Here is a 22,050-nt window from a genome sequence, read left to right on the forward strand (position 1 = left end):
TTGATTTCTTGGGTATGAATTCCAAGGCATGGCTCCCCTCCACTGTGCTCCAGCTTGTGTATTAGTTATAATGGGAATGCTGTGCGATTGACATCCCTTTGAGGGTTTCCTGCAGTTGTTTTCAGGGATTCTGTTTTCCCTTTAACTCAGTATCTTGGTGTTCTGAGCCTGCCTTAGCCAATGACAGACGAAGCACCAGCTCTTGCTGCAGCTGTCTGCTCCAATCGGACAGATGGTGACACTGCTAGGGGAGGCTGGCAGCGGTGGTCCAAACCAGGAAGTTATTTGGAGAACAGTACTGGAGCCTCTAAAGAAACAGAAGTAATCTTCAACCCATTGAATGCCAGCATAATCTAGAGGCAACAATATTAACTTTCAGTGCAGGTTATATATGTAAATACTGTAGCTTCATACAGTAAGTAACCACCTTACTTGTTTACGTATAGGTTTGAGGGTGAATTGTGAACAGTTCCCCCCCCTCCCCTGTAGATAGTTGTACACATGATGTAGTGTTGTTTTGATCTGTTCTTTGGTAGCTTCAGTTATTTCATTTCTTGCCCTGAGGAACAAAAAACAAATATGTTCCTTTTATAATGCAGGTCCTAACCAGTCTTGTTTCTCAACCCTTTGTGGAAAGCGCCAAAAAAATGTACGAAAAAAAATTATATATTTACTTGAGCAGCTTGGCAGCTAGACATGTCTGGAGGGTTAGAGCTGAATGCGAGAAAAAAACACACCTGCAAACCTATTGAAAAATAAAAATGTATTTAACAGACCTCGGGAATAAAACTAATATTTAATATCACTTGTTACTAAATCTCAAGCATCTTCAATAACATGTTTATACAGGCTAATAATCGGTGCAGTGACAGTGATTAAGGGCACGATTTTGTAAATAGACAATTACATGGAATAGTCACGGCCAAAAAAAAAATATATATATAATATTGTAACATTAATATGTATGCTAAATAAACATGCAATGTATTTAACAGTACCTTTCCAAACAACCATAACAGCAATATGCTTACCTTTTTTTAATTCCCTGTCCGATGTAAAATAATTAATAAGCAAGCACTGCTAGTAATTGATTCTTCGAATGAAGCGCCTCCCTTTCAGGGGTTTCGCGGGTCATTTTGAACCCTCCTCTCTTCAAGTGTTTTATAATACGGTCGCAGAGCTGGAAGCAGAAAGGTAAAATGGGATAGTACGGTGCAAGGAAAGGGGGACACATAAGCCTGTATTAGTTTAGATGTTTGCAGTTCCAGAAATATAACTTTTACTGGTGGCTGTGGTGTCTCCAGGACGTATGTTCCCTTATCCAAAAGAGAAGTACACATGAAAATGTTTGTACAATAAGTGCTGCAGGGTATGTGCTTTTGAAGTATAGTATTTACTGAAAGTAAGTGTTAAGATTATTGTGGGGCGGCAGGGTCAGTTGAAAAAAAAATAAAAGCATTGAAGCTTTAACAAAGCAGTGGCAATCGATGAATGTGTCTAGAAATAAAATTATTAACAGGATCATTATTGTTATGATATCATAACCGATTTCAAGTTGATCAAAAAAAAATTCTACTAGTTGAAGAGGTTTTGAAATACGTCGCTAAAAATGTGACACTCTCTGGGAAGCTAAGGGATCTATAGCAGAATGTGATTGTGAAATGCTTGATTTGTACAGTGCCTCTTTAGAGTCTATAGCCAATACCCCAGGGGTTCCCGCACAATAAACCCTTTTTTGGGTTTCTCTGAATCCCATCGGCGCACAGATTGTACCCCTCCGAGATCATCTTATCGGTCCAGCTTTAGAGCATTTCCAGCTAGAGAGATCTCTTTCACCAATGTCTGTTTAGTAAATAATGCAAGTGCAATATCATTGAATGTGAATGTCAATTAGAAACAGTTATGTATTGTAGAAAACACTAAGTATACCTAATGTGTGTTAGAATTCTGATGCATGAAGATACCATGAATTCATACATTTTTATATATATGTATTGTATATTTGGGGGAAAAAACGCTGGTGTTTTGATTGTAAATACTGTAGCACAATTGAATTATAACGTTATATGGCAAGATGTATTAATAAATACAATGATGAATAGTGTGTTATTGCTCAGCTGCTGTATGGCTCAAATGACCTTTTTTTATTTGAAATACTGCATAACATTCAAAACATATGACTGGTTCTGCATTCTATGTTTAGCTCTTAATTACCTTATCTTATCTTAGATAAGGCAGTCCAAGATTAGTGCTTTTCAGGGTCGATGTACTTGGAATTAAAAACAAAGGCATACCTGATCTCTGTGTTGCTGAAGTGTAGGTAACATCCACTTTCCCCCTGGCTCAGGAGCTGCGACGTGTAAATCCAAGAGCTAAACACCCTCCCTCGGCTGGGTGTTGGCGGAACAGAGGAAGGCTCTTAACAGCCTCCCTCTGCTTCACTCTCTTGATCAGGACACCAGCTTCAAATTCACACATGAATGAGAGGAAAGCAGCACACAAAACAGATAACTCCACACACTGAATCATGAATTCAAGTGTAAAAAAAAAAGCAGCAAATTCAAGCTGTCTTTGTCATTGTGTCATCAGGTGAAACATTTGTTTACTCCTTTTTCTAAACTTATTTTATTTTAAATTTCTCTTTTTGTTTATTGGGTGCTTTTGTTTCCTTTCTGGCAATATTGTGCCAAGTCCAGCCCTAAAGTTTCTTATTAGTTTTTCCTGTGGCACATATTCCATATTCTCCTAACCAATGCATGCCCAAGACACCAAGGAGCACCATGTAGCTTTCAATAACTCAGCATGTCAGGATATCTAAATCTTACAAAACTCCACGTCCACTTCTGTCACCTGCATACGCAAACACAGTCTCCGTTCCCATGGTGTGCAGTAATCGTGCCACAACAATGCCCGTAGTTCAAAGGTTCCCAGATCCACACCGGGAGCCATTGTTCTTCCACATCAGTATTTATAGCTTCTTCCAGCTCAAGTGCATGACCTTGCGTCTGCCACGGCTCGTTCATTCAGCACTGCGAGGCTTTCCCATACATGTTGTCACTTAGCACAATATACCCTGGTGTACAGAACTTCTCAGCTGTTTATTCCACACAAAGGGCAAGTGTTGACAAAAATAAGGGCTTGAGGAGTTTGGCAGCCTCTGGAAGCATCATTTCTTTCTTGTATATTTGTTTGACTGGCTGGCTTTGGCAGCATGGGAGATGACAGTATTGTGTTTGGTTGCATGGGTAGCTGTCCTGTACTCGGCTCACACACACTCCATTTCCTGGGGTCTTAACAGCTATTTTAGTAAAACGCATTATTATGAATAAGCCATACTCACTTCTACCAGTTTAAAGTAAAGGGAGAACAAAATCTATTTTTCAAATGTAGCCTCTGAAGGACAGAAACACACACACACACACACAGATATATTTCATTTTTGGCCGTCACTTTTAGGCAAAATTCCCATCCGCTCATGTCCTTTCTTTTTTCTACAGACGTACCAGAGATCCAATAGTGACTGGGTTTAGACCCCCAACAAACTCATTCACCTAGAAGATAATCCAGTTAAATTACAGTATTCAGAGATATTGATTTGTCCACCGGGTGGCACTGTGGGCTATGGGAAACGTATACCATTTTAAAAGGGGAAGTTATTTCAGCTATAGCCATAATAATATTTAAATTTCAATTTTTTTTCTTTACTAGTTAACTTATTAAAAGAAACAAACAGAACAAATTCTGGTTGTTGCAAGAATAGAATTTTAATTCCTGTTTACCCTTGTTAAAATTAAACATGTCCCCATAAACCATGTACTGAACACAGCCCAAATACATTTGTGTAAACATTTCAAAAGCATAAAACAAATAAAACAATATGGATCATTGCAGAAGAATAATGTATACAAGCATTTAGTTATTTTTGTCAGTTTTATATGCAAAATATATTCTTTATTTTTTAACCACGAAGTACAAACTAAAGAGTTCAGACAGCCCAATATATGCTGAATAATAATAACAATAATACAAATCTTGTTATGTAGGAGAATTTGCAGCACGGTTCCGCTGCAGTACAGCCTTTAACATTTAAAAACTCCCCACCCTTCGTTAGCTCCAACACCATTTTCACTTCTCTCCCAATCATTGTAGAGCACAAGCAGATACTGCATTGGCGTGCATTTTAAATGGAAACCCTGATACAAATACAGTACTCAAGAGTATGTCCAAGTACATACATACTGATGCTCATCCTCGCAATAACACTGAGCTAAACAACATCCTACCCAAGTTCCAACATACCCAAGGTTCTACAGATAGATGTACATATAAAACTCTAAAAAGTGTTTGCAATCATGCCGATGCCTTCGTTATTTGCCTGGGATTTGCATCCCTAGCAGGGTGGAATAAATAACATAGCTTCTAGAAATGTTTGATTGGCTGTGACTCACTCTCTGACCGTTCTGTAACGTGCATTAGAAATGAAAACCTCTACTGCACAAGGATTGTAAAAAGAAGTGAAAATGATGCTAAAAACGGTACAGAAATAGTAAAAGGCTAGCAGGTGTCACTTCCTAAAAGGCTGCAAGGTAATATGGGAAGTGTAGTTTCCAAAGGGTTGCACTGTCAGCTGGGTAACAAGGTTAACTGGAATTCATTCAAAAACAAACGTAGCCATGCAAACACTAGAGTACAGTGTACAGACCTGACAGGGTCATGCTACTGCAGTAATGTTATCAACACAATCTTGTGCAGATTTACTCAACACTGCATGTTTGAGAACGCACACACACGTCTAAAAAGAGATACAAATTGCCATTTAAACAGAGAGAAGAACAAAAACAGATAAGCCAAAACAAAACTCACATATTAGAAAACAGCAATGCAATTACATTTAGGAAACTGTACTGCAATGCCTGCAGTATGTTTTTAGGGATCATGTAAGTGCCAACAAGCTGCAGCCAGGGTTGGGCTCAATACTTGCTTATTCAATTCCAATTCCTTTTTAAAATCAATTCCAGTTCCAGTTCCAGTTCCAATTCCATCGAAGGAATTGGAATTGATATTTTAGAGATGTGATTGTTCAAATGCCTGCATTTGAAGCTAATTTAATTGGCCAACAGTGACTTTGACTGAAGTCATTCGTTGCCACTGTGAGAAGCTCATTTTAACAGAATGCTGCTAATTGCAATTTTGATCAATAACGTGTTGGAATTGATTAAAAGGGAACTGATTTTACAAAGGAATAATGAAATAGAATTGGAACTGAAAAACAGGAATCGACCCCAGCCCTGGTTAAACCAAATCAAATGCAGGTGTAAAAAAAGACAGCAACATTAATAAACGACGCAGTTAAAATTTAAATTCCTTGAACCGGTTTCCATGAGCACTGCAGAGCTGAAACTTATGAAAGTATCCTAAAAATATATATTTTTAATGTACAATATTACACATTTTTTCACCCTCTTTAACAAGGGTGGCGTAGTCGGACTGTTAACTGTCCCACTCCTGTCAAAAGAAGGTTTTACAACCTGAGCAGAACTGCTGCTCATGCGTGTTACATGACACAGCGCAGCACAGGAGAGTGCAAATGTGCAACAAGGGATTCCAGTTTTGGGCTTTGTGAAGCAACCAGATTTTTGCCCCAAAGACATGTAAATGAGGCAGCAAGGAATGGAATGACAAAACAAGAAAATAAAAAATGCAGCGTGGTCACTGTAACCACATCTTACCACAAAGGAAAACCAGTTAACTAGGAAAAACAAAAATCAAAAAAAAAAATCAGCAGTCTGTGCTACTTAAAATGACATTGCCTACACCAATGTGAATTGACTAAAAGCCTAGAAAAAAAAAATATATATAATAAAAAAGAAGAATGTATTCATGAAGACAGATGATGATCGGATTTCCTATAAAATATAAAACATAAGACATGAAGTTAAGCTTGGCTCCACCAGAACCCATGGACAATCTGCAGAGCATTTGTTGTTCCTTGAGATTCATAACTGGGAAGTCAACAATCAAATCTATATATTGACTGTCCTACTGGTGCTTAAGACAGCAGCCCAAGACCAAAAGCATGCTCCACTGGGCAAACAACTGGGATCTTCACACTTGACGTGAGTAGTTCATAGAGAATCAAATATCCTATCGTCTCCATCCCTACCCCAGGACTAGGAGACCAAAACTCAAGACCCACCAGTTTCTGCAGGATCACCATCTCTTATGTCCTTCTGGACTGAAAGGTGAATCTAAGGTTTTAAAATGCAGAGGGCCACTGCTAGTACTTAGCAAGCTGCTAGTTCGCAAGCTAAGTGGATTTAGTAGGCTGCTACCTACAATGGCTTTGTGAAACCAGCCGCAATTCCCCAACTTTCACGAGCGTCTGCACCGGTTTCACTGTCCTCTGTGCATCTTATTGCTTCCTCACTTTGAAAAGCCACTCCAGATACACCACATAGACTATGCTTCTCCATGTGCCGCAGCTCATTGAGGGTAGGAAAATTGATTTTGATTCATTTAAAAACCTTAGGAACTACTCCTGCAGGGGGCAGAGACTCCCCTGTGCTCGATCCAATTGCGGCGTCTCCAAGGTTCTTTGGTTGGAGCCCTGGAGGGGATGGGGGGCAAGCTGAACTCAGCTATACGAACGGCCTGAGAGACTGGAAGGATCAGAGCTTCTCCTGGTACTGTACAAGTCTTGTATGGGTTTAAGTCAGTTCATAATAGTTGTCTCCTATTTGTCAGTTACAAAAGATCACTTGTAGGTTTGTGAGCTGAGAGGTTCTGAAAGCATGGCATCCTTGGAAGCTGGGTTCTTTGGATAATGCCTACAGTCTTGGACAAGTGTACATACATGTTAGTGTATAACTACACAGAACTTACTCAAACTGCAATGTTCATGATGTGTTGAAGGTCTCTTTTAAGATGCGGTTAGGAGATCATGCATAACAGAATGATGGTCAAGCAAGTCAACATGTTTAAAAACAGAACAGCGCTTAGTTCAAAGATCTCCACAGACTTGACCCTTTCTGTAAGACATGCTGATAACCAAGAGTGTTTGTTTGGCAGGATTTTTTTTGGTCACCTTGTTTGGTGGCCATACCCCTTTGGTGAATCCGCAGTTGGCTTTTTCTGTTTAAAATCTGGACCAGCCGTGGATAGAGCTGTGGGCGGGACAGAGTGCGGACTTGATTCGTGGGCTTGTCCACTATGTCCTCTGGGGGTCTGGGGACAGGGGGCCAGGGGTGTTGGAGCCATCCATATTGGGGATAGGTAACGGCAGGTGGCTGTTGAAAACACTGGGGAACTGAAACAGAGAAAACAGAAGAGGAGGACGAGTAAGGTAGTGCTGGGAGGAACGTGGGCTTTTCATGTTGGAATATTCTTTAAAAATGTAAAACAAATATTAGAACAAGCTGCAAAACAAGTACAAGTATAATTTAAACTATATTACATGCAAGAAAAAAAACTCTCAAATTAAGGTACAATTTCTGTCCGGTTAGAGAGAAGTCCAAGGAAACAATTTTCTCCGATGCTGCACAGCAACACTTTCATGCCTTCTGCAAACCTGACTTCTAACTTCACTTATTTAAACAAGCAGAAAATGTTAAAATCCTTCAATGTCAACAGACCATAAAAACAGGACGTACATATCTTACATGCTGATTGTGCAGTGTAAGCATTTCTGTTATGATATGACCCTCAAAGTCAGACTAGTTAATCATTGACACTGGCTGAGAACAGTAGAGCGATGAAAAGAAACATGACAGTGGATTTTAAAACTGTGGTTACATGTCAAATACACTTTGCACTGTTACCTGAAATAAGGTGTGTGCTCCTTGCCTTCTGGCAGGACTGAGGGGCGCCACTGGACTGAGCGTGCTCCAGAAGTGGATATTGGAGAGCAAAGGGCTTGGAGTCAACAGCAACGTGGGGGTCTGTAAGAGAGAGAAACGTAGGAGTCAATAAAGTTTAACAAATATTGTGAGCACACTGGAGAACACCGTGCTCAGCTGTAAAGCAGGCATTGTGGGAGGATGTTTTCGATCCAGGATACAGAGAGACAAGGAATTGATAAAGTGGGGTGCATTTGATCTTGTGCAGAAGAAATGTGTGTTCTGTGTCTGGAAGAACATTGTTATGTGGGTGGTTACAAGGGGCATAGGCAAGATATTTAAGACAGGCACTCGTTAGTGCTAGTGAGAAAAGCTACCTGAATCTTCTCCTGATGACAGACCGTCGCTGTACCTGAGTTCTCTCAGAACATTAGGAAACTGATCACTATCTGATTTCAGTTGCTAGGTGCTACATTGCTGTGTCTAATGATGATGTTTGAGCTATGCGTGTGTAACTTTTAAATATTGGAATCAATAAATGGACACTTACTAACATAGCAAATGATATTATGCGAGCTCATTTGCAGGCATCAAATTAGTTTCCTTACACAGAGAGAGAGAGAGAGAGAGAGAGAGAGAGAGATGAACTGGACACAGACCTGTCAGCTTCACTTGTGGCACACGCTATACAGTACAGTGTTCCCTCTCTGACTTGCACATTATTATTACAGAAATGAACACAACGGCATCCTTTAATAGCATTACTTTCATTCCAACACACTGTCCATTTGCATTGAAAAAACAGAATACCGGCAAAACACTTCATAATGAATCAAAATCCTCAGTCTTGGCATAAACAGCCGGGAGACATTTGTGTATCTGCTTCTCCTGATTGATGCAACGCCATAAAAACAGATCATAGATCAAATTTCCATTCTTCATTCTTTATTACTTAATAGAACAAAGTTAACAACACAGCAACATTTCAGCCATACGGCCTTCATCAAGCTCCGTCTGCAAATAGAAGTTTGCTGCATAAATAACTTGACATCAAGCCAAAAAGCGTCATGCGATTCTTGCAGGGGAGAAACCACAAGTTCAGACAGTGCTCCAGCGTTGCCAACAATGCCTTTCTTCCTCTGTTAATCCTGAACTCGCTGTGTGACAATCCAGGGCTCCTAATTGTACTCATAATTCAGTGACCCTGGCTCTTGGGTGTTCTCCTTTGTGAGAGTCACAAAACAAAGCCAGACCCTGACACATACTACAGGCTATGTGGTTTAGGCTCTGTCTCTTAATAGACTGCTTTATTTTTCAATACTTTTCTTCCTATTTGTTTTATGAGTGTGTGTTTAATCCAAGAGCATTTAGATGTAACAGTCGATCGTTTCTCTTTGTGAAACAACACGGAGTAAAGTTGTTTAGTGTTCCCGTATGTTCTGTGTGCAATTATACCTGCAACTCCACTACAAAATAAAACTTAGACTGGAACGGAGAAATGCCTCCATATACAGTGTGTGTGTGTGTGTGTGTGTGTGTGTGTGTGTGTGTGTGTGTGTGTGTGTCAGAGAGAGAGAGAGAGAGAGATTGACGACGACTTTGTTGTCAACACTTTGTGCTTAAGCATTTGTTTATGTCTTTCTAAATAAAACCTTATTTCTACCCAAATATTTATTCTTTAAAAAAATTCACCCAAAATTCAGACGCCTAAGACAATGTGTGTGTCTATGTGATCTACTGCACACCAGCACCTCCTGCTGGACAAAAGAGGTATATGCTTCAGCAGTAACACCCGTCTGCGGTTTTCTCCAGCATTCGCTTTCTTAATAATGTTCTGTTTTTAGTTTTAGGGGATTTCATGTTTTATGTACATGCAGGAAAATGACATCTTTCCAGTTTATTTGCTCATGCAGTTTGAAGATTTTTTTTTTTTTTTTTAAGATAACGCAGCAAGCCATAAATACACATCTCAGTGGTCACCTAATTCAACATTAAAATGCATTTAATAAATGCTGGATTATTTTAAAAGTCAAACATATTATACACTTGTAACTGTCTGAATATTCACTCTCAAACACGGACATTAAATTGACATGTGATTAAGAATTCATTCTCAAAACTATTTAAAAAATGTTATATTAACAAAAATATTAATACCGTAATTTATGCTTATAAAAAAATATATATCCGTAAAAGGCCCTCGTTTTACTTCTGACCTTTTTTGTTTCCCAAAACCTTCTTTGACTCCAGGGAAGCAATCTTTTCCTGTTGCCTTCCTGAAGTCCACTTCCTGTGTTAATAGACCCCAGTCCTGAAATCGTTTCCCATTCCTGCCTGTCGCTATGCCATGTGCAGTTTCCGTTTAACTCTGGTTCTGTACCAGATTAAATAAACCTCTGTTTGCAAGCACTACTTTCAGGTAGTCTGGCTGGTTTTTTTCCACCTGAAGTTATTTCCCCGCCCTCTTTCACGTTGTTAACCAATCAGCTGCTTCCCTTACTGACTGACTGAAGCCTACCAAAAGGTAAGTCGACCAAACTCACAACTTAATCTTGTATAGATTGCACACCAGGTATCGCTTTTTTTTGCTATGAGAAGCGTTTCCTGCAAAACCACCCATGTGAGACGTACATAGCACGGTGCAGGACAGGCGGACAGATTTGTGGATCCATTTCATTATGGAGAACCCGTTTAGGCTGACACTGACCTGCAGGAAGGCAGGGGTGAGAGAGGCGGTGGGGAGCGAGGGGCTGGCCAGGCTCAGCGGGCTGGGTTCACTGCTGGTCACCACTAGGGTGGGGGTCAGCTCCAGACCCTTGGGCTTCTTGGCTTTGCCGCTGTGGTTGCTGCCACTGCTGCTGCTCCCCGAGGGGGATGCCTGGGTGTCCTGGGATGGCTGCACCTGGAGAAGGGAGGTGGGGAGGGGCACGTTAGAATGAGGTTCCATTTATACATTTTCATTGAAATTGCCTGTTCATATTTCTCTTGCTGTTTCAGTGTTTGTACAGTACCTGCAGCTCTGGAGGCTGGGAGGATACGGACTTGACATCAGTGTCGTCAATCACCAGCTCCTGGGAGGAGTCTGGAACCGGACTGGGGGAGGGAGAGCTTGAGGAGCCAGGGGTGGGGCTGGGGAAGGGGGAGGATACGCTTGGCACAGTGGGAGGAGGAGAAGAAGGAGGTGCCTCTTTCACACATTTATTGTCTGTCCGGCGTTTAACATGAGGCTCTTGTGCTTCTGTCCTAACTGCAGGGGGAGGAGCCTGCGGAACAGGGGGCAGGGCTTTTGGAATCATCTCCAAGGTAACTACGGGAATATTCCAGGAAGGGGCGGTACCAAACTTGATGACAGACTGGGGGGGCTCCTGCGGCGGTTTCTTCGCAGCTAGCTTTTCTTTGGGATTCTCCACCTTGATGGATTTGAAGAGCTGCGTGTGGGCGTGCAGAGAGTTCAGGGTGAAGGAGGTGTACAGCCCCGAGTGGATGTAGTCGTTTCGGCTGGAGGATTTGCTGGAGGCCTGGCCCGCTGCTCCCCTCTCCCCCCCGCTCTGGTTCTCCTTATCCCTGGGGGCCTCGCCCGTCTCAGGGGCTCCACCACCCCCATCAGCAGTGCCCTCCCCCCTGCACCCTGAACTTGGTTCTTGGCTCAGTATCTCTGGGTACCTCACAAAGCGGTACACAAACTTCTGACCATTCACCTTCTTGATGATATCCTGCAATAAAAAAAAGAAACAAAAAAGCACTGTTTGTTTCTACATTAAAACAGTAATCTGCAAACCTAAAATAAATTGCTTAATCAAATCTATCGTCAGAAGTAGCAGGCAACAGGGCACTCTGGTGGTTCTGTCCTGGCTACATGGGGAGGAGCCTGTGGAATAGGGGGCAGGGCTTTTGGAATAATCTCCACGGTAACTAGTGGAAGATTCCAGGAACTTGATGACTGGGAAGGCTCCTGTGCCTGACCCATGGAGTTCAGGTTCCAGCTACGGGCACACCCCTGCTGTACCACACTGTACCTTGTCGTAGTAGTAGCGCAGTGCTCGGCTCAGCTTGTCGTAGTTCATGCTGGGCTTGTTCTTGCGCACCCCCCAGAGCCTGGCCACTTCCTCGGCCTGCAACAGCTTGAACTCGCCGTCATCCGAGGTCCAGCGGATCAGATGCTCCTTGCGGGGGTCAAGCAGGAGCTGCACCAGGAACTGCCAGAGAGTGACCGAAGAGTCCATCGCTGCAGAGACACGGGGGGGGGGGGGGGGGTCAGAGGATCGGTGGAACAGCTGGTTCCATCGCCAGCACTGCATAGTTTACAGCAGTCTTCTTAAAGCAATGGCAGCCCCCCAAATCGTTTCAGACATTTTCCCCGTAGCGCACATCCATTCATTATATAGATGTCAAATGCAGTCTCCGCAAACATGTATTTTAATTTTAAAAACATGGTATCTGGTACTACAGTACGAAATTAATCTGCTGTGTAGTTTTAGAAATATACTTGTGGTATAAACAGAATACTGAATGATCGTTCGTGGTATGAGGTTTTTATTTGTCTCAAAAGGATGTCACTATTCTGTTTAAAATAATTTGTCATGCATTTTAAGATTTCAAGATAGAGTCGGGGCTAGTGGTTTACTGTGACATACTCCTCCAGCGAATAAAAACCACAGACCACGAACACTCCTCATTCAGCATCCTCTATATAAGGGGTGTCAAACTCCAGTTCTCGAGGGCCACAGGGTCTTCTGGTTTTCATTCCAATTTAAGCTCTCAATTAACATAATTGATCGAATTATTTGTTCAATTGGAGAGATTTAATGTTTGTCAAGGTCTTTTACAGTTGATTAAAAAAAATGCACTTGATTCAAGGTATACTACCTATAAAACACTGTGAAACCTACAGAGAAGTGTTGCATGTGTCCAGTTAATCAAATAATTAGACCAATTAAGCCAGAAGACACTGCGGCCCTCCAGGGGTTTGACCCCCTCTGCTCTGTACAATCCCAACTTCCACAGACTGGTCACTTATCAATGCTCAGGATTCCAAAGCTGCCATGCAGTCTAAAGCCCTCTCAAACTGGTCCTGTCTCCTATATGAACAGTTCCAACACTGTCTCACAGTGGGTCCTTACCAGTATTACACACCTACAGTCCAGTTTAAAAAGGGAGACTCAATATTTCATCTTTTTTTATCATTGATCGGAGTGGATCCTTTCCTACTGCTTTTTCTGGGTTCTCTCAAAACGGGTCACATATAATATACGTAGTACTTCATGTTAGAATTTATAATACATGGATTTCCTGTAATTGAGTGACCAGCTTTAAACGCAGGTTTTAAGCTTGATTCAGCTCTGCAGTGAACATAAGCAGCTTAAAATGACACATCTGTCCTGATGCAGCCCTTCGCCATTATCAGAAATGTTACACTAATTCTGTACAGGCATTTTTAAAATACTACAGTCAAATCTGTGTAACCACTTTTAGACTGGTGTGACTATTAAATTACTACATTTTATATATATATATATATATATATATATATATATATATATATATATATATATATATATATATATATATAATTTTCTCGAAAACTACGGCTAGCTGCATATCTCCCCAAGGTTAGGCACACCAAAACAATCTTCTCCTAAGATCTTTCTCTTGACAACGTTTTTGCAAGTTTCTGCAAGTTTTCTTTTTAAGTTTCCATGTTGGACTGCATCGAATTGCTGCGCTATTTGTATAAACCACAAGACAACAGCGCAGAAACAAACTCACCTAGTCGTTCGAGTTGCAATCGCAAGACGAGAAAGAACACGGATAAATATTCATTCTAGTATTAGTTCTATTCTATACGTACAGTAATAATGTCCAAACGAAATATAAAAAGCAGACTGTCTAACTAAGAACAGGAAATTAAACTCGCTCTGAGATCACTTCCTTTTTTCTCAGCATTTTTCTTGTTTATCAAAGTGTTTTTTTCTTTGTCCAACATCACATATCCCAAACGGCTACATTTTAAAACCCGCTTGTAAAAAAAAAAAAAATAAAAAAAAAAAATGTTTTTTAAAAAGTCGATTTTGGCGATCACTCAAAAACGATCGACACTAATAATGAAAGACCACACGTTTGTATTGTTTTCTCTCTCTCCAGAAAACCCAAAGTAAACAGCGATTAAGTTAGGCTACCGCAATCGTGCGTGGGAGGATCTCAGCGTTTGCGGTGCAGCCGAACCGAGTAAGAGATCCGAGCAAGCATCGATCGGTCAGTGATTCCGGTTGTTATTTTGTGAGCACTGAACTAAAACTCAGTGTCGATTTTAATACTGAGTAGCCGCTCTACTCTTCGACTCCGCTTAACTTGTTGCTGATATTTTCCGAGAGGTTCCATTTCCGCCTCATGACAGGGCAGGCGTTTCATCCGGGTCCTAAACCCTCCGTGTTCCCTGACGAGTCTCAACCCCAGAGTCGATTTTGACAGCGCACATAAAATGTATCGTTTTCTCTTAAGGGAACTGCCCATTACGATTTAAACCAGTTCTTAATTCCAACACACAGACACAGACACGTTGCTTTATCTGTGCTGTGCTTTATCACCTGCCCAGGTAGTATCCAATTGACCAGCTAAAGCGTTGGGACAAAGCTGTAGAACCCAGATAAAAAAAAGGTTTTGCTGAAAAAAAGATGCATTTTTGAGTGTTGACAGCAAACAGAACTATCTAGTCGAACTATAGAAGTAGGCTTTATACACAGATGACACACCCAAGTGGTCGCATACTACAGGTTTGTAAAATGCTTGCATATAGTGCTGGGGCCGCAATATAATATTTGTACTGCAGAGGGCGCCAGTTGTCGGTTCAACTCTGCTGGCTCCTTTTTATTTTTTATTTAGTGAAATTAAATAAAATCTAGGTTTTGGCGGTCAGTACCGGGGCATTGTATTCAATAAAGCTACATTCAAATGGATGTACATACATGTGCGTGTGACTGCATGCACTACTGTGATATTTCAGCCTTCGTGCGTGACAATTCACTTTCCATGGCCGCTCTGACCATGCATTCCATTATGAATGCGTGGCAGGGATTATTATAGGTCACTTGGGATTAGCAGGGTCCGGGTTAGCGAGAGTCGGTTGATTTAATGGACATATTGGAATGGACGCGCACACAGTGCAAACTCTCCACCGCGATCCCAGCTGGCTTCTCCTTTAACAATGGGATTATTCCTCTTGGTTCTTTCTCTTTAGTCGGGAGCCCTCGGTGTTTTGCTGGCCTGTTCTGCATATCTACCCCCTCCATCACGGATACCTTATCACCAGGATCCTGCAAGAAACCGATATAAATAGAGAGCGCAGCCCAGATACAGTTACAGCCTGACCAGTCCAGCAGCCTCAATACAGCAACTACACAAAGAGATTTGACACTGAAAACCTGGCACTGAAGATCAGTGTGGGGCGGTGGTGTACTGTCTTGATATTACAACAGAGCCTCAGACGATAGATTGCTTTACTTCTAAAAAAACAAATTGAAAACAACACGAAGGAAAGCCAAGCCAGGCTCGTTGCCATCAGATTTGAGATTACTATTGATAACTCCAGTCTGCCACCATGTATCTCACATCTCATTTACATGTTCAATAAAACAAATGCTGAGTGAATGTAGCAGCTTCTTAGAATTGCTATCTAATTTAAATCGTTAGTCAGTTAGGGTGTTATTTTTCAAAACAAAACCAAGTAAGTTTCTTGTTTATCATGTATTTCAATTTAAATATATTTTCCATGTTTTTTGTTATGAAGTGACGTTGTTAGGTAAATATAGGTGCTACATGTGATTTTCTTTTCTAGACGTGGAGCTTTACTGAAATGATTTTACACAACTCAGAATAACCCTCCCTGCAGTATCTCTCTTTTAAAATCAGATTTGAGTGTTTATTTGCATAGAGATTCAACTACCATTTAACTCTGTTGCTCATATATAGGATATATGGATGAGCAACACCCACAGACTGCCACAAACAACACAACGAGATTGGATTTCAGAGCTTACTTTTTATTGTGACAAAGTAAACGTAACACTTCAAAAAAGTGATTTAAATCTGTCTTTTAAAATATGTAACAAATATAAAACGCCATAGTTTTCTTTCTTGTCATTCGCTGTCGCTGATGTTGATGATGATGAAGATGATGATGACGCCCCTGTGAGGGTAGTCAAAAAAATGATGAACCCCAAATAGGTTTCAACCAGGCAGTCTGGTTACACAAAGGGAGTTGGCAATTTACAAGCCAAGTTCAGTACTGAAAGAAAAACAAGCATGGCGATGCCCCTTCTATGGCTTTTTAACAGTACCTTTCTTTTTAACAGTACCTTTCTTTTTAACAGTACCTTTCTTTTTTTCATGCTTTCTGTTTTTCTGGGTGCTTTCTTTTTGTGCTTTAGCTGATCTCTACTGTTTCCTTATTTTATATTATTATTAGCATCATCACTTGTATTACTAATTAACTACACTCACTTCCAACTGACATTTCTTCTGACAGTCACACCTCCATTTTAATCTTCACTCTTTTCATTTGACAAAACCGCTTGCCTCCGGATCTCCTCAGTCTTTTCACACAATGTCTATTTTTAATAGAACACACTTGAAGCGTGGGTCGCCTCAGTACAAATCTATGCATCCTTGTGTGCTGATTTCCATGGAGACCAAGACTAAAAAGAGGAAGGGGCGGGTTCACCGTACAGGACTAAAAATACACTCCAAGATAAAGGAATTGTACGTTTATCTAAATTGTTTCTTAGTGGTATTGTAACAGTAAAACATTTATTTTCATTTCAGAAAGAATGCAGCATTTTCACTCTGGTAAAACAAAACAATGGGTGTTGGGAGGGGGAGAGACAGCGTGTGACGCATATCTGATTATTTCATTTTAGCCCGTTGCATCGTTTCAGGGAACACAAAAAAAAAAAAACATCACAAATACATAGTTGAAAGGACTGCATTTAAAAATACGCAGGCTTCCATTTAAATGTACTGCATTGAAGATGAAGTATTTAAATTCAGAACGGTACAATTCTGAAAATATCACTTGCCAAAACTAGAGAGACGACACGTGGACTGTAACAGTACATACTTTTAAATCTGGTACTTATTGTAGCATTTCCCATTAACGACCTAACAGCAAAATGAAATCTAAATGTTATCCATGCACAGAACTGCATAAAATGTAAAAGGCAATGCAATTTAGCAAAACCAAGATAAAAAAAAACTAAAACAAAAAAACACTGTTTCCAGAATTAAAATTGTAGTCCGTATTGAAAATTGCAGAAAGTGCTCGATAAGGCCCTACTGTCACAGTTCACTTGCAAATGAAAATGCACAAAAGCAACTAAAGATCACAGTATCTAGAACTGTTTAATGATGAACTGTTGCATTACCCTAGCTTGTCTCGTTCGCTTTGTTCTGGCTGCATTTTCGTCATGTGAAACTGGAGGAAGCGCTGTGTAACTGCACAATATAAGACAGACTGTGACGGATATTCAGATAAATTGTAACATTGAAGAAATGGGCTTTGTATCAGACAACTGGAGACGGAGTCGGAAACCGTGTGTGATGGCGAAGTGCATTAATTTGTTACATATACATAATGGGGATTGATTTTATTCTTAATACAAGGTGGTAAAATGCGACTGACGTGTATCTAGGTAACGGATAACCGAGTGCTGACTGTATCTATGAAAAAAAACCCAACAAAAAACACCCAGAAAAGTTGACCATGCAAGTGCACTAGTTGTTAACCCTTGTAGTCTCCGGAGTGGGCACGCTGCAGAACGTGCTTCCTTGGGTGGGTTAGCTGGTGGTTCTGCACAGCCGGACGGTCCTGTGGCTGCGGTGCACCTTGGTGTGTTTCGATAAGTGATCGCTCCGGGCAAACTTCTTCTCACACATGCCACACTGGTAGGGCTTGATCCCCGAGTGAGAGCGCCGGTGACGGGACAGCTCGTCTGAGCGTGAAAACCTGCAGAGAAACCAACAGCGAGCTTTCAGAGGACGACAACCCAGTCTCTTACTCTCGTGTATACAACTCTGAAGTCACATGCAAATCAAGGGAATTCTTTATGGATGTCGGTGCTTTGACAGAAAAGAAAAACGTCACAGTTGTTCACAGTACAGTTTGTTTACGTTGTCCTAAACTACAGTTAGCTAGAAGGACATTAGAGTTTAACGTTCAGGTCTCTTACTATTATTTAACAGATTAAGTACCAAATAAATTGATGCCAGTTCAAAAAAACTACAAAAAGTAGCCTGTCCTCATACAATGACAACGACAGTTAATGGGTTAAGGTGAAACTGAAGACGGCACAAGCTACTGAGTTTCTTACAGTGTGCCTTTCTGTTAAACTCTATTTACTCCATGCTTGATTTTCCTATATGTGTTACAATATCCTGTAGATCTTATATTCTGTTTGAACAGGCACAGTATGAAAAATAAATACAAAACACCCTCAGCAAACTAAAGAAAGCTCAGACCACTCCTGGTTGATAAACATTTCACCTGTGATACACTGATCATATATGGCAAAGCCAAAGTGTAAACAGTGAATTGTGCTCCTTCACCGTGGAGGATTCAGCACCTGCATGTGTTTTGGGATGTTAGGAAACAGCAGGTGGGGTACTCAGCTGCTCTCATTTTGCAGTCCAGGGAGGACACTGTTCTAGTTTCAGTGTGCTGCCAACGACAAGGGTAAAAGGCTTCTCCTTAGTGTGCTCACCAGGATTAGATTGAAAAAAAAAAAAAACAGGAATTGACCTGTGCTCACTACCACAAAGAGACACAGCACAGGGAGGCTTGTATTTAACACACACACTTTTCTGAAAATCACACACACACAAGGACAGGCTCACCTCCAGCCGCAGCCTTGCCAGCTGCAGGTGTACGGTTTCTCTCCTGTGTGTCGTCGGAAGTGTGCCTTCAGGTGGCTGCTCTTTGTGTACATCTTCTCACAGCCGGGGTACAGGCACTTGTGGACCCGCATCCTCTCCGAGGAAGCTTTGGCAGTCCTGAGGGGTGCAGCTTTGAAAAGGCTGGCACCCGTGCCCACTGCTCTCACCGCAATGGGCAAGGGGGCGATCTTCACGTACTTTTGGTCTGTGGTGCCACTGCTGCCAACGCCAGCAGGTGCCTGAGTGGTCGATACAGCCACCGTCTGAGGCAACAACGTCACGGTCGGGGCACTCTGGACGTTGATCACCAAATGGGCAACTTGGAGGCTACCCTGGCTAGTTCGTGCTGCCTGGTGCCCAGTAGGGGTGGCAAGCTGTAAAGGCTGAAGTTGGAACAATATGGACATGCTTTCCATTGGGGCTGTGGAGACCACAATGGCCGGGGAGGCTGGGGTAGTTGAGGTAGTGCCTGGGGCATTGCTGGGTGATGCCAATGTTGCCCCTTCTTCAGGGTTGGCAGGTGAAGTTTCTACTTGCGAGCCAGGTTCCTGCTTAACCTCCAGCTCCGAGGGTCCCTGCTTGACTGGCTCCATCTTCTCCTTCAGGAACTCCTCAATCTCCTCCAGGGTGGGAGAAAAGTCACTGGAGAGGCTGGAGTAAAAGTCTGGCAGCCTGAACTGCTGGGGACTCCCATCTTGGTCCAGCACAGAGGAGAAGAGGAGCCCCAGCACGTCACTGTCCTGCAGCGGGCTGGAACTCAGGCTGCCAGTGTCCCGGGACCCAGGGCTTGAGCAGGACGCTGAGCTGGTGGAGTCGCTGCTCTCGTAACCCTCCTCCCCACAGACAGAGGGCGCCATGGCTCTGAAAGGCAGCACGCTGTTCTCGCATGTAGCTGCCGTCGATGCTGTCAAAGCATCCGAGTTGATGGGGAACGCTTGCTCGTGGCTGACTGAGACCATTTGGTTTTGTCCACAGCGTTTGCAAGCTTGCGAGCGCTGTCTGAAGGATAAAAAGGGCGGATGATAAAAACGTTAATAATCCCAAATAATCCAGTTGAGCTCATCAGCACACACGCTGCAGGTCCTGGAGTAACTGGAGAACAAAACAAGAAGTTAGAGACGCACCTATTTAACCGGTCTCTGACAAGTTGGTTATGGTTCTAATAATAATAATAATAATAATATCTTCTGTTCTTAACATGCTATAGGAAGCATGGTTAGCATTAAAAAAAGGAATATAACACCTAACAGTTCATTGGTGGTGATGTGTAGCACTATTTGTCTCAGTTTGGAGATCTCATTCAATTTGAGTCAGGTCTATTGAAGGACTCATTTTAATCACAGGTTGTACAGTATATTTAGTCTCAGTTCAACTCAGGACCCCCCACAAGAATATAGTACTTGTGCATGCAAGGAGAGACCCCAACTCCAATCAATCAATCAATCAACAGCAAAACAACATTTCATCTGGACTGTAAAGGGAAGCATACACAATATACACCTTGTTGTTTTAATATACATAAAATTAAATTAATTATAACTAGTGTCTTTTGCAATAGTATATTCAGTAGCAATGACACCCAGATACGTGGTTTTACTTACTGATCTCGACCTAATCCCGTCTACCACACAACGAGAGCATAATTCAGCCCACATAAAACAAGACAGATCGACTGCCATGTGACTAGCTTGTGCGCTTCTCGTTTGTAAATTGATAGTGCAGCTTCCCTCTTCTTCCTGATTGGCCGGATATTCCATATGGCGGGCAGCCAGAAATCAAAGACACTCCGATTGGACGTCACAGCTGTCAATCACACAACACCAACTAGATTCTCTGTGTCAAATTACTGAAAAAAAAAAAATTACAAAAACACCACTTGGTATTTATTTACACACGCTTGTGTTAATTGCCGTTATAATTATAGATAGAAATTAAACACAACAGAGGCCCAATGATTATTATTTAATCGTGTTACGATTTGCTAGGGAAAGAGTCATTTAAAACCAACGTCAAAATGGTGATCGGATCACACAGCTATCACAAGATGTACACGTAACGACCTTGAAAAGCACGCATTCCGTTTTCTTTCCAGCAACTTTATATATTCTGAAATTCATATACTCTGCATGCGTGTTTCTGAGCTGCATCCCTGGAGTTTAATAACTGGTTCAGTTTAAGTTTTACAGATCACGTGTGCGGCGTATTGATTTCCAGATGTTCCGAACTGCGTTTATGCTCGAGGGCTAAAGCGAGGAATGAATGGGAGGATGTGAACAGAAACGAGACACGCATTAAACTCTACAGGGGGAGGGGGGGAGAGCCTTACTGAAACAAAAGCTGATGTAATCACAGAGAGGGAAAGCGTCATGCATTAACTGCACACCCACCTACAAGTTTTTGTTTTAATGTTTTCTTTTCAAATGTGTAATAATGTATAGACTAAGGAATGCAGTTTAACAGAAACACATCCCATAATATTAAACAGTTACTATAGCACCCATACAAGCCCGAAGGTGTGCTGCTGCCAAGTAACTATGACTGACGCTGTTTTAACAAAAACTTTCACTCAGCAGGTCGAACCAGAACTACGATTCAAAACAGGGGGAAGTTTACGTGAACTTCAGAAAATCGTCAAGTTTATCTTTTACTCATCGATAGCAATGCACGCTGCTTAATGAAACGTTAAACTATTTAACATTTACATTATAAAAACAGTTCATTTATATAAACCGTATATTACAATAATATATACAGCTAGCGTATTAATTAAACGACAGTTTGCCAGCTATTTTGTTCCAAGAATAAGTGCATTTAAAAGTCAATACTACCTTTCAGACCCTTAGCAGTAATCTGTATGTCCTTTAACTTCTTCGAACAGGCGCTCCTCAAAGTTAGTCAAAGCATTCGTTTAAAGTGCAGCGGCCACCTTCCCACAAGCTTCTTCCAGTTCCATGTTGGCAGCCTCTCTCCTGAAGTCAGGCCAGTCTCATGACTCAACCCGGGGGCTCGGAATCTATTCTAACGCTCCTATTGGCTCGCCGAGTGAAGGCTCGACTTGATAGCTTTGCGCTCATTGGCTGTCTTTACTCGGAGGCTCAGCCGAAGTCGTGGGATGACGTCTCCTTGTTGCCGGATTCCACGGGCCCTCACCCTCCAGAGTCATACTCGCTCACATGGAAAACGCTGGCACACACACACAGAATAAACAATGACATGCTGAAACTAAAACATAGGAGATCAAAACAAGACACAGGGAATCTCTCCTCTGGTTAGCCGTGGAGGACACTACTGT

The 22,050-nt window shown here is 41.7% G+C and overlaps 2 protein-coding genes across 4 annotated transcripts; both read right to left on the bottom strand.

Moving 5' to 3' along the window:
- Nucleotides 1–3,911: 3,911 nt before the first annotated feature.
- Nucleotides 3,912–14,475, bottom strand: LOC117434093 (ETS domain-containing protein Elk-4-like). Of its 2 annotated transcripts, none has more exons than XM_034056664.3 (6): nt 13,602–14,475; nt 11,852–12,060; nt 10,847–11,548; nt 10,543–10,737; nt 7,818–7,937; nt 3,912–7,306 (listed from the first exon to the last, which is right to left on the bottom strand). In XM_034056664.3, the coding sequence occupies exons 2-6, from the start codon at nt 12,056–12,058 to the stop codon at nt 7,208–7,210; spliced, it is 1,323 nt and encodes a 440-aa protein (XP_033912555.3). In that variant the 5' UTR covers nt 12,059–12,060; nt 13,602–14,475; the 3' UTR covers nt 3,912–7,207. The 2 variants fall into 2 exon arrangements, with proteins under 2 accessions (XP_033912555.3, XP_058860793.1); XM_059004810.1 differs by lacking the exon at nt 13,602–14,475 and adding an exon at nt 12,956–13,262.
- Nucleotides 14,476–15,850: 1,375 nt separating this feature from the next.
- Nucleotides 15,851–21,999, bottom strand: LOC117397382 (Krueppel-like factor 15). 2 transcript variants are annotated; one of them, XR_009309492.1, is made up of 5 exons: nt 21,587–21,999; nt 20,360–20,604; nt 18,720–19,850; nt 16,205–17,832; nt 15,851–16,168 (listed from the first exon to the last, which is right to left on the bottom strand). XR_009309492.1 is itself a non-coding variant. In XM_059004665.1 (4 exons), the coding sequence occupies exons 3-4, from the start codon at nt 19,715–19,717 to the stop codon at nt 17,664–17,666; spliced, it is 1,167 nt and encodes a 388-aa protein (XP_058860648.1). In that variant the 5' UTR covers nt 19,718–19,850; nt 20,360–20,604; nt 21,587–21,999; the 3' UTR covers nt 15,851–17,663. The 2 variants fall into 2 exon arrangements, 1 of the variants encoding a protein (XP_058860648.1); XM_059004665.1 differs by having other exon boundaries at nt 15,851–17,832.
- Between the last annotated feature and the right edge of the window lie 51 nt (nt 22,000–22,050).

Source organism: Acipenser ruthenus, chromosome 30 (assembly GCF_902713425.1).
Source record: "Acipenser ruthenus chromosome 30, fAciRut3.2 maternal haplotype, whole genome shotgun sequence".
Classification (NCBI taxonomy): domain Eukaryota; kingdom Metazoa; phylum Chordata; class Actinopteri; order Acipenseriformes; family Acipenseridae; genus Acipenser; species Acipenser ruthenus.

What these genes read in the sequence shown, in the direction of transcription:
- LOC117434093 (XM_034056664.3), bottom strand. Translation starts at nt 12,058, where the DNA reads ATGGACTCTTCGGTCACTCTCTGGCAGTTCCTGGTGCAGCTCCTGCTT. An exon ending in TGCGCTACTACTACGACAAG is followed by an intron (nt 11,549 to 11,851) that starts GTACAGTGTGGT and finishes TTTTTATTGCAG; the next exon opens with GATATCATCAAGAAGGTGAA. An exon ending in GAGCACACACCTTATTTCAG is followed by an intron (nt 7,307 to 7,817) that starts GTAACAGTGCAA and finishes TCTCTGTTTCAG; the next exon opens with TTCCCCAGTGTTTTCAACAG.
- LOC117397382 (XM_059004665.1), bottom strand. Translation starts at nt 19,717, where the DNA reads ATGGTCTCAGTCAGCCACGAGCAAGCGTTCCCCATCAACTCGGATGCT. An exon ending in TGGCAAGGCTGCGGCTGGAG is followed by an intron (nt 17,833 to 18,719) that starts GTGAGCCTGTCC and finishes GTTTCTCTGCAG; the next exon opens with GTTTTCACGCTCAGACGAGC.